The sequence below is a fragment of the Copadichromis virginalis genome, linkage group LG7 (genome assembly GCF_057382275.1).
Source record: "Copadichromis virginalis isolate Kocher_CV1m ecotype Utaka linkage group LG7, C_Virginalis_male_GT1.1, whole genome shotgun sequence".
NCBI classification, from domain to species: Eukaryota; Metazoa; Chordata; class Actinopteri; order Cichliformes; family Cichlidae; genus Copadichromis; species Copadichromis virginalis.
In genome coordinates, this window is record NC_140624.1 from 52,443,342 (window position 1) to 52,456,951 (window position 13,610).

General features: G+C 40.4%; 1 protein-coding gene across 1 annotated transcript; it reads right to left on the reverse strand.

The window, feature by feature from the left end:
* Nucleotides 1-442: 442 nt before the first annotated feature.
* aif1l (allograft inflammatory factor 1-like) lies at nt 443-13,543 on the reverse strand. Its single transcript, XM_085464128.1, has 6 exons — nt 13,363-13,543; nt 13,107-13,168; nt 11,470-11,536; nt 6,432-6,473; nt 5,589-5,751; nt 443-1,980 (listed from the first exon to the last, which is right to left on the reverse strand). Exons 1-6 carry the CDS (start codon nt 13,385-13,387, stop codon nt 1,893-1,895), a joined length of 447 nt encoding a protein of 148 aa, XP_085320254.1. The 5' UTR covers nt 13,388-13,543; the 3' UTR covers nt 443-1,892.
* Between the last annotated feature and the right edge of the window lie 67 nt (nt 13,544-13,610).

The window sequence follows — 13,610 nt, forward strand, 5'->3', positions numbered from 1 at the left end:
AATTTCTTGGTGATGAGAAACAAGCGTTGCTTTCTGATCTGCTTCGCAACATTTGGCTGAATCTGAGCAGGTGTTATAGCCCGATACACTTCAGGTTTCATCTTGCTGGTTTTATCAGCATTCACATCATCAGGAAACTCTAGTTACACCTACAGCCATACATGCATAACGTGCCTCCACTTTCTGACAAATGATGTGCTATGATTCAGATGTAAAAGTGGTTAATGCAATACTTTTGAACCATTTTTATTAAAGCAAGAAGTCAGCACTTAAATCACTTCCTTTGATTTAAGAATCCACTGGGCTCCTGTACAAAGGCCAAGTTACAAAAACTATATCACTGTTCAAATACTTACAAAACTAACCATCTGAAACTTGCTAACCCTAAAATCTTACCAGTTTAAGACAAGTTTTTCCACAGTGAACAACTCAACACTTGTGCCCAGTGTAAGAAGACTTTTAATTGCTTTGGCGTCGGCAAAACAATGTGTATCTTAACAACACTAAATATGTAAAATAACCACCAGACGAAAGACAAAGTATCATAATGGTGTTAAAACATGTTATGTGTCAAAGTACCAATTTCACAGTAAATACTGTTTGTTAAAAGAACATTTATACTGGGGAGACAAACACAGTCATAAATTACTTAACATGTAGGAGAAGAAACCATGTTAGAGATAAATGGCTGGCTTATGGAACAATATGAGGAAGACAATTCGACAAAGACAAATAACCAAATATCAGGTTACATTTTTTCAGTGGCATACAAATAATGGTTAGAAAAGGGGGAAGAAAAAAAAAGAACAGAAAAAATAAATCCACCATATGTGAACCTCACTCACTCAGAATATTGTGGAAACCAGTAACAAAAATACATCAGACACTTCAACAAACATCATTAAAACTCTCACCAAACACTAAATGATAGCATCTCACGGTTTTCTTGAATTCATACACTAAAAGGACTGCTTGAACTGAACACTAGTGTGCACTCCCTCCTCCAAACTGTGTAAGCTCTACAGTATCTGCATTTTGAGGCACTTGGAAATAATATGATTGTACGATGTGTAGTATAATATGTACATCTGTTCTGCTTGCGTGCCTGTATGTCAAACTTAGACTAGCGGTTCTAAACAGAGTCATACTTACTGCTTTTCAAGCCACACAAGGACACTGAAAGTCAACAACATGCCTTATCCTTTTACTAACATTGTGACTCACAAAGTACAGCAAGTACACACATGTACACCAGTGTGTTTTTTTTTAATATATCATAAAGTGGGAATGATAACTTGGTTACTCATTCCAGATCAGTACTTTGACTCAAAAGGGGCTTTAGACCCAGAGGAAGTGGGTAGGGCTTGAAATCTCTGGCATCTGATCTGAAGCGAAGATGTTGACCAAGATAAGCCTGGCAGGAATGCATGAAAGAGTGCTAAGAAGAGTGCAAAAATGTGTTGGAATAAACTGTTCATTTTCCTTGTGCTTTTCCAAAAGCATAGTGCTCTAAATCATTAAAATCAATGTGTCAAAAAGAAAAAAAAGAAACAGACCGTGGAAGCAAAAGAGACCTCTGGAGAATTTTAAGTCTTCCCTTAAAATGCAACCATGAAACACACTACAAAATGTAATTTATCAAGCTGATTACAAGTTACTATTATCACTGCTACATTTTAATTAAAGGAGGGAAAAAAGAGGAATAAAATATTCACAGTCAAACAATTTTAGTGAGTTTTGGGCTCAGTCTTTCAAACAGAAAACTCACACACATCATATATTCACAAAATGACGTTCTTGATCACTGGTCCCACATGAACACGACACTCCACATTATTCCACATAGCTATTGATGGTCCCTCAGCTCCTTTAGCAGCATGGAGGCCTGACACTTAAGGAAGGCTAGCGATGTCCCGCTTTGGAGGGGGTCCGGCCGGCTTGCAGGGAGAGCCATTGGCTTTGTCTTCAAAAACCAAAACTCTGTGGAGAGAGATGAGTCATGGGCAGTTAACACAAGATCTCCATTTAATGTTAATTTGAGCGTATCCCAGCAGGGAAGTTGCACCCTCTATAGGTCCATCACAGGACCAGCAGAGCAGTATTTACATCATTGTCACCATGCGTAATTGCAGCTCAATGCAATTACGCATGTAAATATGATGAACATGGCTATCTGAAGTTCAAACCCAGCCTCAGAAGGGGAACAAAGGTGATTTAGGAGAGTGTGAACATGACAGGTTGTTGCTGGTCTGGGTATTTCACTTTTAAAGGCTGATCTACTGGGATTTTCCCATACAACCAGTTGTAGGATTTACAAAGAATGGTCTGAAAGAAAATATCCAATAAATGTTGATGAAAATCTGTTGTTAATATAAGAGGAATATGGCCAGATTGCTTTAAGCTGATAGGAAGCCCAGAGCAACATGAATAACCACTTTAACAAAGAATAATAAAGAACATCCCTGAATGCACAACAGGGCAAACCTTGAACCAGCTGTGCTACAGCATCAGAAGACCACTCCTGTCAGCTAAGAACTGGAAAATGAGGCAACAATTGACACAGACTCACCAAAACCGGACAGAAGTTTGGATAAATGCTGCCTGGTCTGTTGGTTTCTGCAACATTTGCCCGTAAAAGCATAGCTCTACCCTGTATCAACAGTTTAGGCTAGTGGTGTAAAGGTGTGGGAAACGTGTTCATCACAACCTTTGGACCAATTAGCACCACCTGAGCATCTTTTAAAACACCACAGTATTGTTGCTGACCAACTCCATCCCTTTATGACCACACATCTTCAGAAGACAAGATAATCTGTCATGTCAAAGCTCAAATCATATTAAACTGGGTTTTTGAACATGACAGCAAGTTCAATGTGACCACCAAAATCACCAGATCTCAATCTAATAGAGCATTGGAATGTAGTAAAATAAGAGTCACACCAAAGATGTGCAACTGGCAAATCTGCCACAACTACGTGATGCTATCATGTCAATATGGAGCTAAATCTCAGGAATTATTCTGCACCTTGCTGAATCTGTGAAATGGAGAATTAGGACAATTCTCAAGGCAAAACAGTACTAGCAAGATCCTAATAAAGTGCCTTGGCATGTTCCCTTCAGCACCACGGAGAGAGGCATAAAGACTGTAAAATATTAATTTAGATGTAAATTTAAAAGACTGACAGTAGACACAGGATGTAGCAGTCAGGCAAGAAGCAGCTGAGCAATAAGTGAAAGGAATGGAATGAAAGGAAACCACAAAAGGACCGAAGGCAACAGTGGTTCAGACTGGACACAGCACAGTGAGTGATCTGACAAGAGCTATTCAGAGCAAATGCCTGCCTTTAACTTCCTTTTTTGGAAAACTCTGCAAAGCTCCAGTAAGCTCATAAGGAGTAATGATCCCAGTGACGAAACAGGCACTCAGCAACTCAAACTCTGGCACATTCCTCTGACCACTACTCTCACTCATTTTTCTTCACACTTAGGACTTGTCTGCCATTCTACCCGTCACCACTAATATTCATCAATGTAATGTTTGAACTGAAGAGTTTTCATGACCATTGTGACCATGTTCTGTCAGCATAAGGATTTGTGATACAGAGATTACAGAGATGAGCACACATCTGTATTTTACCCAAAGTGCAAGCATATTTTAAAAGGGGTTGAGGTGGGAATTCTGGCATCTTAATAGCAGATGGCCAATAGTTTTAAAGGGAGCGACTCACGTGGACTTTGATGCCTGTGCAGCCAGACCAGCTGCAATAACATTGAACAGACTGTTTAATGTTATGGCATCTATGTGTGTTGTTTAATCAGTGTGACTTTATTATCTGATAAAGACTCCATTACACTTATCTCTTCAAAGAGCAAGGTTTCCTTTGCTGCTCTCCTGCAAGACCTTTAACAAATCCCTACACGGCTCATTTGTCAATCAAAATCTTGGTCTAACAAATTATGACTGTGTCTTCTTTTGTACTTGTGCACTGCACTAACACTAACTTAGCCCAGTTGCGGAGCTTGGTGTCATTCATTGCCCTCTAATTACAACCAAAATCAATTATTGTCCTGCCAAATGCTTTGAATAACATCAGTCTAAAGCTGTTCCGTGGCCTCAGCTTCTCCCTCTCATATCCTCTCGAGACCCCCCCCCCCCCAAAAAAAACAAAAAACCCACATGAAATAAAAGCTATACTATACGCTCCTTCTGAGGTATAGTCTCAGCAGCATATTAAACATCAGGTCCCATAAGGAGAATCGTGTGCCAACAGCTGTCTAAATGACTCGGGTGAAGTTTGTTGTTTTGTGTGCTTCCACTTGTCTTTGCACTAGGATGATGTCAGCGTAAATGTGCAGTCATATTCGTTGTGTTCCCACTAGTGCTGTCAGCATTAATTTTGTTAAAATGACATTAATGACATTGAGGAAGTTGCCATGTTGCAACGAGCTTAGCTTCTGTCTTGCTAGCTTGCGCTGCGCGCAGTGGATCTGCACTCGACAGTGCAGCCTAGGCGGAGTAGTCAAACGCAGATCCACTGAGCGCTCAACACAGACAGCATCGTCAGAAGAAAAGTTGATAAAATAAAACATTTTGTATTGTTCGATACATATGCGTACGGAACCGATATATCGAACAGTTCAATATCGATACGAGTATTGTTGCACCCCTAGTTAGTAGTTAACCATACAGATAATTATTTCATTTTTCTGTAGAACAAGAAATATGATATGCATGTATTACATATATTAGAAAGTGTAACCAAATACTGATAAATGTTATTTCTGGATGCAACAACAGTGTTACTAGATTATCAGCAAGCAAACAAGAGAAGCAGGAAGGGATTTAAATGTTTATAAATAGCAGCTGTGGGATTATGGGATACACTTTTGAACAACATTTGAGTGTTGTTCAAAAGTGAGGAGGAAATGCTATGCATTTTCTCTGCTTGCTGTTTTTCAGGATTATAAGATTTGTCTGCTAAAGGGTCCAGCCAGCTTAGTCCAGCAGAGCTGACACGCAGCAGCCATTACAGGCTCTAGCTCCTGTAGGTTGACCTAGTGCAAGGCTGCTTTAAAAGGCTTACACTGGCTACATTAACACATTTAAAAACAGGTGCACCACTTTATCCCCTGGGGAGCATGAAAAAGTTATTACATATTCTATAGACACCATTTCTATTGTAAAGGGTACATTTTAATGACACAGTATGGTAAATTTTGGTGGCTTTGTCAGGCCTATGCAACCATAAGTGGTTAATCAGCCTATTCTCAGTACCCTAAGATTAGGATCCCCACTACAGAGAGGGATGAGCTGACTATGGATAGGCTACCGAGATGGGTTTTGTTATCATGCTGATTAGCAGCCAATGCAGCATGTGGGCTGTGACATCATCCCTTGTCATCCCTGAACCCCCTGCTGTTTAAGGAAGCAATTGGCTGACACAGCACACAGTTCATATCCTCCCTATTAGACATGTGAACACAAGCAATGAACCAGCACACAGTCGTACATTAAACAAAATATCACTGTTAAAAACAAAAACAACCCCAAACACACATGCACACACACTAAAAGGGGGTTTACTTACAATTTGAGCACAGCTGAGCGCTTGCCAAGCATCATCTTGACAAAGTCCCTGTAGTTAATGGTGTTGCTGCTGCCGCCTGTCACCTCCACGATCATTTTTTTCAACTCCAAGTGGGTCTTGGGCACTCCCAGTTTCTCCATCATCCGCTTGAGACCCATCAGATCTGAGACAAAGTGGAGTTGACAAATGGATCCACGATTAGCAGAAAAAGGTGAATTGCTTTCCTATTTATGTACAAGTCTTTCTTTTCCACAATAATATGAAGAAAAGAAAAAAAACTTTCAAAAACGCTAAATTACATCAACACCTACAATAGACTTGACTAAATTTACACAGAAAGTTTCAAGCATTTATCACACAGAGATCGTTTCTGTCTAACAGTTTTATAATGTCTGCTTCTGACAGAAATACCATTTATTTCAGCTGGAATGAGTTTAAAATACATTGTAATGATTTGGTAAAAGTGCTTCTGAATCACAAAGATATCTGTGCAAAATTATGGAAAACCAATATTAATTGTGCAGAGACCAGAAAACTGAATAGGGGCTAATATTCAGAGATATTTTGCTGACTGGGGAAGTTTTATAGGACATACAGGAGCTTGTTTTAGGAACCGCAAACAGATCCTGACACTACAGTTGGCCCCACACCTGTTTCAAAACCTTCCACAACAATGGACAGAACAGTCTCACTTCCCATGCAGCACACAGCAAAGTAACATGAGCCTGTTTAAATCCTGCACCCACTGGGGGCAGACAACACACACACAGTATTAATTACTGTTGTCTCATGTCAACATGGGCTTGAGCGACAGTTGTTATCTGGGTTGTTTTTTTTACTCACCAATCTCTCCTTGGTCGTTCAGGTCAAACTCAGCATATTTATCTGCAAAACAAGCACAGGAGATTATTACCAACAGTGGTAGTTCATTCACCATCCCCCACACACATACACACCTCGCAGTACAACACTAACAAGCACCAACCTCCAGAGAGCATATTACATGTCAGCAAAACAGTTAGCACACTCTGCCCAGTGATCTCAACATCTTACACTGTGCTGACAGCTGACCTAGCAAAGACACAAACAGCTGATAAGGACAGGTGGGTTTTTGTGTGTGTTCTCCCACATCTCTGAGCAGGAAGCAAGCAATCTGGCAGCTGCAGGGAGCCGTGGCAGCCAGATTAAGAGTCAGAAGGTCAGGAAGTTAAAACAGTACTTCAAGTTTAAACAGAGTGAAAAGAAAGATGTTTGGGCCCAAAATCGCCAAGCACAGCAGCATACAGACAGTTCATGGGCTGTGAACAATCTCAGCCCACGAGGGCCGGTGTCCCTGCAGGTTTTAGATCTCACCTTGGGTCAGCACACCTGAATCACATGATTAGTTCGTTACCAGGCCTCTGGAGAACTTCGGGACATGTTGTTGAGGAGCTAATTTAGCCATTTAAATCAGCTGTGTTGGTTCGAGGACACATCTAAAACCTGCAGGGACACCGGCCCTCGTGGACTGAGATTGCCCACCCCTGCTCTATACTCATTTCACTATAAAGAAACAAAAGTTGTAATTACTGAACATTCGAGACACTAACACATTGTCATTGTTGAAAACACTCCCTTAACAACTCCTCATTCGTGGTTTCAGCTAAAGAAAAAAAACCCTTGTTATTTATGCGATAGAATAACTTGGATGTATGTGACCAAATGTTACAATTTTTTTTTTTTTAAATTAGCATAGAACAACATTTACCATTAATACTTGGAGGGAAACTCTTATAATAGATGCAGTGAAAACTTTAGGAGAAATAAATCTAGTATCATCAATTTAGTATCCTTCTAAACGTCAGTTAGGGACACAATCTCTGCAGCTATGATGGTGAATAATGATCTGAAGAGTTGATGGTTTTGGCAACATTGTGACATCACGAGGTAGCTGACCTGTGACCTCTTTGAATATAAAATGTTGAATTGAAATTTCATTGGTTTTTCTCGAGTCTAAGTGAACTATTGGGTCAAATCTGAAATTCCTCAGGAGATATCACAATTGTGAGAACGGGACAGATGGAGGGATAGCCTGAAAACATAACGCCTCCAGCCGCAGCTCTAACGGGAGCATGAAAATCTCATCTAGGACTAAAACAAGTCATGACTTTCATCACTGATAAATCAGACATTTCTTTTCTTTTCTTCCTATTGAAAAAAAAATAAATCACTTTGCTGTATCACACCAAAAGAAAACAATTCACACATTTTAAAACATGGAATTGAAAAAGTCAGTTGCTTTTTTTTTTAAAGCTTTCATTTCTAAACTGGGATGGAATGAAATGGAATTGGCCTAAAGATTACTCTTGGTATATCGTCTAATCTAAGTGGTTTTAACCACAGACAGGCTTAAGAATAAATAGTAATTACTAACCACTGGATTTGCATTCACTTATAAAAGCACAACATAAACATGTCAATGAAGTGACTGCTTCTTCGGAAGCGGACATTTTTCCGCTTCTGCCTAAATTTTTCTGTTCCCTTTTCCCTGGAAGAGCACTTTAGTCAGATTACACTTGCTATTTCTGTACCACAATGGGAGCTCTGTGTGTGTGTGTTGGGAGGGACAGAGAGAGGGTACTGTGTTAACTGAGCGAACCCGTGGGGAGTGGGACGGGACAATGCCGACCCTGTTCGTAAACTCTGAGGAGTGGGCCTCCGCACACACATGCGCACACACACAGCAGTTTTTGAGTGGGCCACTTGTCGTAGCGCAGCCTGTTGATCATCTGCAGCCACAGAAAACGGCTCAACTGCACAAAACTCAAGTCTTCAGTTGCTCCTCCAGACCCAAATTCTTTTGGCAAGTGATGCTAGAAAATAAATGGCATCAAATTCTCAAGAAAGCCTTAAATATACTTTATTTTTTACTTTTCTCTGACATTCATAAGGAGGTCTGAAGTGTAAGTTTGATTTAGACAAAGTTGTTTGTCTACCACCCACTTAGTCAGCTCATCAAAAGGGATTTTCCATTTTTAAAAAAGGAGGGTGACTTGCTGATAAAATAGCTGCAATGGACGGTGACCGCACTGACTTCCTCTGCCACTTTGGCCAACAGATAAACACAAGGATTTCCCATCACTTTAAAAGACCCTAACCCCCAGGGCAGAGGCCACTGTCAATTAGCTTCTGTTTAGTCAAAATAAAAACAGCCCCCCCCCCCAAAACACAACTTCAGTTTTCTTTTTGGTTTGTCTGAGAGTGATGAAACAAAAACAACCTGTGGAACTCTAAGCAAAGGTACAGTGCTAGTTTGTGTCTGTGTCTGTGTGTGTGTGTGCGCGCGCACTAATTCTGAGCAAATGCAGGCTACATACTTTAGCTCAATCGGTAGTTGATTATCAGCACCATCTTTTCATTTTAGTCCCAGATTAGTCTGTGTTTACTTTGCCAAATGGCCTGTAAATGGCCTAGCAAAGCCAAGTGGCCACAATTACCAGGCAAGCTAACAGGGGGGACTAACACGCACACTTTACACTTTTTTAGAATTTGTGGTTGCAGAAGTTTGTTTTATTTAAACTTTTTAACTGTAATCGAGTTAATGGGACTGAAAAACTCAGACACAGGTTGATGCGTTCTGTCCTCTTTGCGCTTCATTTTGGGCAGCAGTGGTTCAGGGGGTAGAGATGGTATGACTGATGGACTGATTCCTTAGCTACTCCAGTCTTCAAGATACTGAACTCAGAGTTTCCCTGGACACTTCTCCACAGCAGTGCGTTCACAAATGTTAGACAGGGTGCTTGGGTATGAATGTGTGTACTGATGATTCGACACCGATACTGGTATGTATTGGACATGGCAGGAGTTGCATCGGTGAATCCCTTGGGCTGAAGTAGCTAGGGCTGTACTCTCCAGGTTGATTAGTGGACTGGTTTGTTAACACAGTCTCATTTGACCAAATACTCATTTGTTGGATAACTGCTGCTGTTAGAAGGAGAAAAGATCTGTACCGATGAGTACAATTTATGTATGTACAATGCTTGAGACTAAGGCTCCGTTCACACTGCAGGTCTTAATGCTCAATTCCGATTTTTTGATCAAATCCGATTTTTTTGTTTGGTTGTTCACACTACAAATAAAATGTGACAGCAAACGCGCTCTAATGTGAACCGTTCACGGCCCTAAAGCGGCCTGCATGCGCAAAAGAAGACATCACACACACACACAACGCTCTGTTTAGACTCAGACCAAACAGTATTGTTTGATGGCCCTTAATATAAAGACCTGTTTCGGACTTTACATTTTCCAATTTTGCTTGAAGTTTTTTTGTTATTTAAATATGACCTAATAATTATCCTTATTGCTGTTTTAGAGAGGAGCAGTGCTTCAAAGGATAGCTGCAGATTTCTGTCAGAATCTGCAGATTAAACAGTACAAATAAAATGTTCACATTTCTCCAATGTTGTCTTCCAAACAGTTTCACTAACATCTACACTGGATGGCCAGGAAGCGATCATGATGTCGTCGGGCGCTTCTCTGGCGCTGATAATAGGCGTCTGTCTTGTGTCAGAGCGAACGTAGCCTTAGAGTGTGAGAATAATAGAATCAATACTTTGATATATTTGGTCTAAAAATTGTCCCCATCCAAAATCTGGGTGTAAAACTTAATTTTTCATTAAAACTGAAAAAAAAAATTCACAGTTGTAATTGCTCAGAACATGAGGCTTATTAGTGTTATTGCTCATTAGTTAGAGTGCTGAAATCACCAGCTGAAACAGCTCTATTTTAAAAAATCATATTAATATTGGAAAGCTTATATTGGTCAGCTCCAAAACTGTTATTTCTGTAAAGTAACTTTGTTAATGTGATTTAATATGTTTCACACACTATATTTTCATGTTTTTTAGATTTCATTTATGTTAATAAGGCCAGCAGCCTGAGTACCCTGTGGCTGATTAATTTAATCTAGTGACTAACTGATAGGAATAACTACATTCAGCCATGAAAGTAGTAACAAGTGTCCAAAAACCAAACAAATCAATGAAAACTTCAATATAGAGTCACCTGAATATGCAAAATTAATTTAAAAAAAAACCCCAAACCTGCATTGGGTTTTATGGAAGTGTTAAAATAAAATAGGACTACATTTTATCTTGGTTTTTTTTGTTCCATGTGCTGGGTTGCAATGAGTCGATCTGACTGGTAGTTAAAAGTAGTGTGACCTTTAAGCCTCTGGGACAATGTGGAAAAGACGGGGGGGGGGGGACCCAGCAAACCTCCCAGGACCCTGGTGCTTGGTCCCATTTCTGTTTATATATTACTGCTCCATTTCCTCCAGCAAGCATGCAATGTAAGTAGGACACTGGAGCATTTTTTCTTCTTCATTGCAATACTTACGCTGTTTTTTTACAATAAACTGCGTTTTTGGTCTGATGTGAAACCGATTAAAAAACTCACACCGACTGTAAAAAGAAAAAAAAAAAATCTACATGCCTTAAATGTAAACGCAATATCTGTGGAATGGGGAAGGAGTTCTTTTCTAAATTGTGCAACCTTTATTCCTGTATTCAGCAAGTATCAATGTTTTTACTCCTGTTCCCAGGAGCTAGGAGTTTACCCAGGAAAGCTCCGAATATTGCAACAACAAGCAGAGTCACGCCCCGGCACATTCCTACCAGGCCACTAAGGACTTGGCCTTACAAATGTTTTAGAAATCACAGCATTCTGTCTTTCCCACAGAGAAAAACAAAATGCTGAAGACTAAAGGATTGTGTGTGTGTGTGTGTGTGTGTATATTGCCTGCCAAGTAAAAAAATATTTAAGCTAAGACAAAAGCCAGGAAAAACCCCAGCCACACCACCGCAGATAGCCATCAGCTGAAGGAAGGGCTGGATTTTCTTACTTTTGAAACCTTCCAACTTTTCAGCCAGGTCTTCTTCATCACTGTATTTCTGGTCTTCCAGGTACTCCTGAGAAAGAGGAAGGGGGTAAAACAAAAGTGAAGCTGGTCATAAAATACAGGTTTTACAAGTTTAATGAAACTGGGACTACTTTTTCATCTTCCTTGTTAGATTCCAGCGAATTCCCCACACATAAACAGAACTTTCAGCACACCAAATCTGACTGTGTCCTGTCCAAATTTTGAACTGGAGACCAACGACTCCCTTTACTGTCGTCACTTATCACCGCGTTCATTAAGTGGAACACCTCGCAAGGGTATAAAGCTGCCAGAAGGGAGCTAATGTAATAAAATTATAATGATGCAACATGGCGTGTGGGAGTCATCCACAATCCTTGCAGGACAGAGCGAGAGCCAGAACGATAGAGCGTGCCATTGTTCTTCGTGCTGACCTCAGTGTGTCTATCGAACTTGCAATTAAGTGTAAAGAGGATAAACACCACGACTGGACCTTTATCAGGGATGCCTGACTCAGCTGTGCTGAATCACACAGCAATTTCCCACACAGAAGTGTCCTGCTAGTCATTTACGTTATGTAAACAAAGGGAGGGCCAGTTTTATGAGTCGTGAAAATCTATAAGGAACGGTTAAACCGAAATACAGATATATGGATTACACTTTACATCTATGAGCAAATTACAGTCATTTTATTTTGTTTTCGGTCATGAAAAACAAGAAGAATAGTGCCAAAATTTCCTTGTCACGTTTACATATCTTGCACATGTTATTAGTTCCTCATTAATGGAGCCTTAATAAGAAAAATAAATAAATAATAGAGAGTGATGCCAGAATACAGAACACAGAAGCTGAGATTTGAGATCGGGAACTACAAGATGCAGTCATGATAATACAGCGGAATTAAATGGATGTCACTGTACAAAAGAAAATCCTGGATTTAATCACAAAATAACTGATATTTTTAGACAGAGCCGCTTAGAAACCAGGGGTCATTTCTCTAATGAACAAATAAATACAAGCAGTGCGTAGTGGCAACTGGGACTGCTGTGCAAATACATTACTGTCACTGGCTCCTTTCCAAGTGGCCTGCCTTTTTTTATTTTTATACATATATGTGTACATTTTGCCGCAGCAGTGAGCTGATGACATCCAAAGCAGAGGAGGAAAACAGATTACACAGATATCTCGTCAAACTACGGCTGACGAAGCGTGTTAAACAAAGAGCTCATTGTAACACCTGTTTCCCGTCGGCACGAAACGCGTTTTAAACGTTTCCCACATTGATATAATCGGGACAGAGGGAGACGTTCACGGTCCTTTAGCACGGAGCTGTGTGACAGCATGGAACCATTCAACAAGTGCACCCCAGACCCTGCAGTTGGTGACGGAGGGAAATCAATAAAAATGCATCATCAACAGCATGGTCACGGCCAGCTTCAAAACACGAGACAGTGGCGTTTTGATTTCTAATTCACCGCACTCCTGAGACAGTTACCCGGGAATGCACCGAATCCTCAAAAACGAGGCCAAGGCCAAGTCAAGTGTGCGCGAGCTCATTAAAATTCAAATTACCGTGAAGTGCCGTTAGAGAAGCTCGCGGCAAATAAAGAGAACACGCGTACCTGGTTTATTTCTTCCAGTTTTTGCCTTTGCTGGTCTTTTAACAGCCCGAAGGCTTTTCCACCTGCCAAACAAAAGAAAGTGAGGTTATTTTTATTAAATAGCTGGTTAATACTAACACAGGCTTAGCCTGGACGGTAGCCGGTCGGCCTGAGATGCTCTATTGTAAAGACTAACATTAAGCTGTAGCTAGCCACAGACATAAGCAGATGCCCGCTAAAGGGGGGCATGGCAGTCCGTAACCATTTTATTTATTACCTTGGAGATTTTTACTTGAAGGCATCCCGGAATTTATCTGTGATGTAAAAATCCAGAAAATGAAAAAAAAAAATTCCGAGCCAGAAGGCTGCCGCAACTGTCCGCCTGGGAGATACTCCTATTTAGAGAATGGGCTCAATAGGCCACTCACTGCACCGGTGTCAAAACATACACTATTATCAACGGAACATCCGATCAGTCCTTTCAAAACAAAACGTTGAAATCCAAGAAAGTTGATTCTGTTCTTC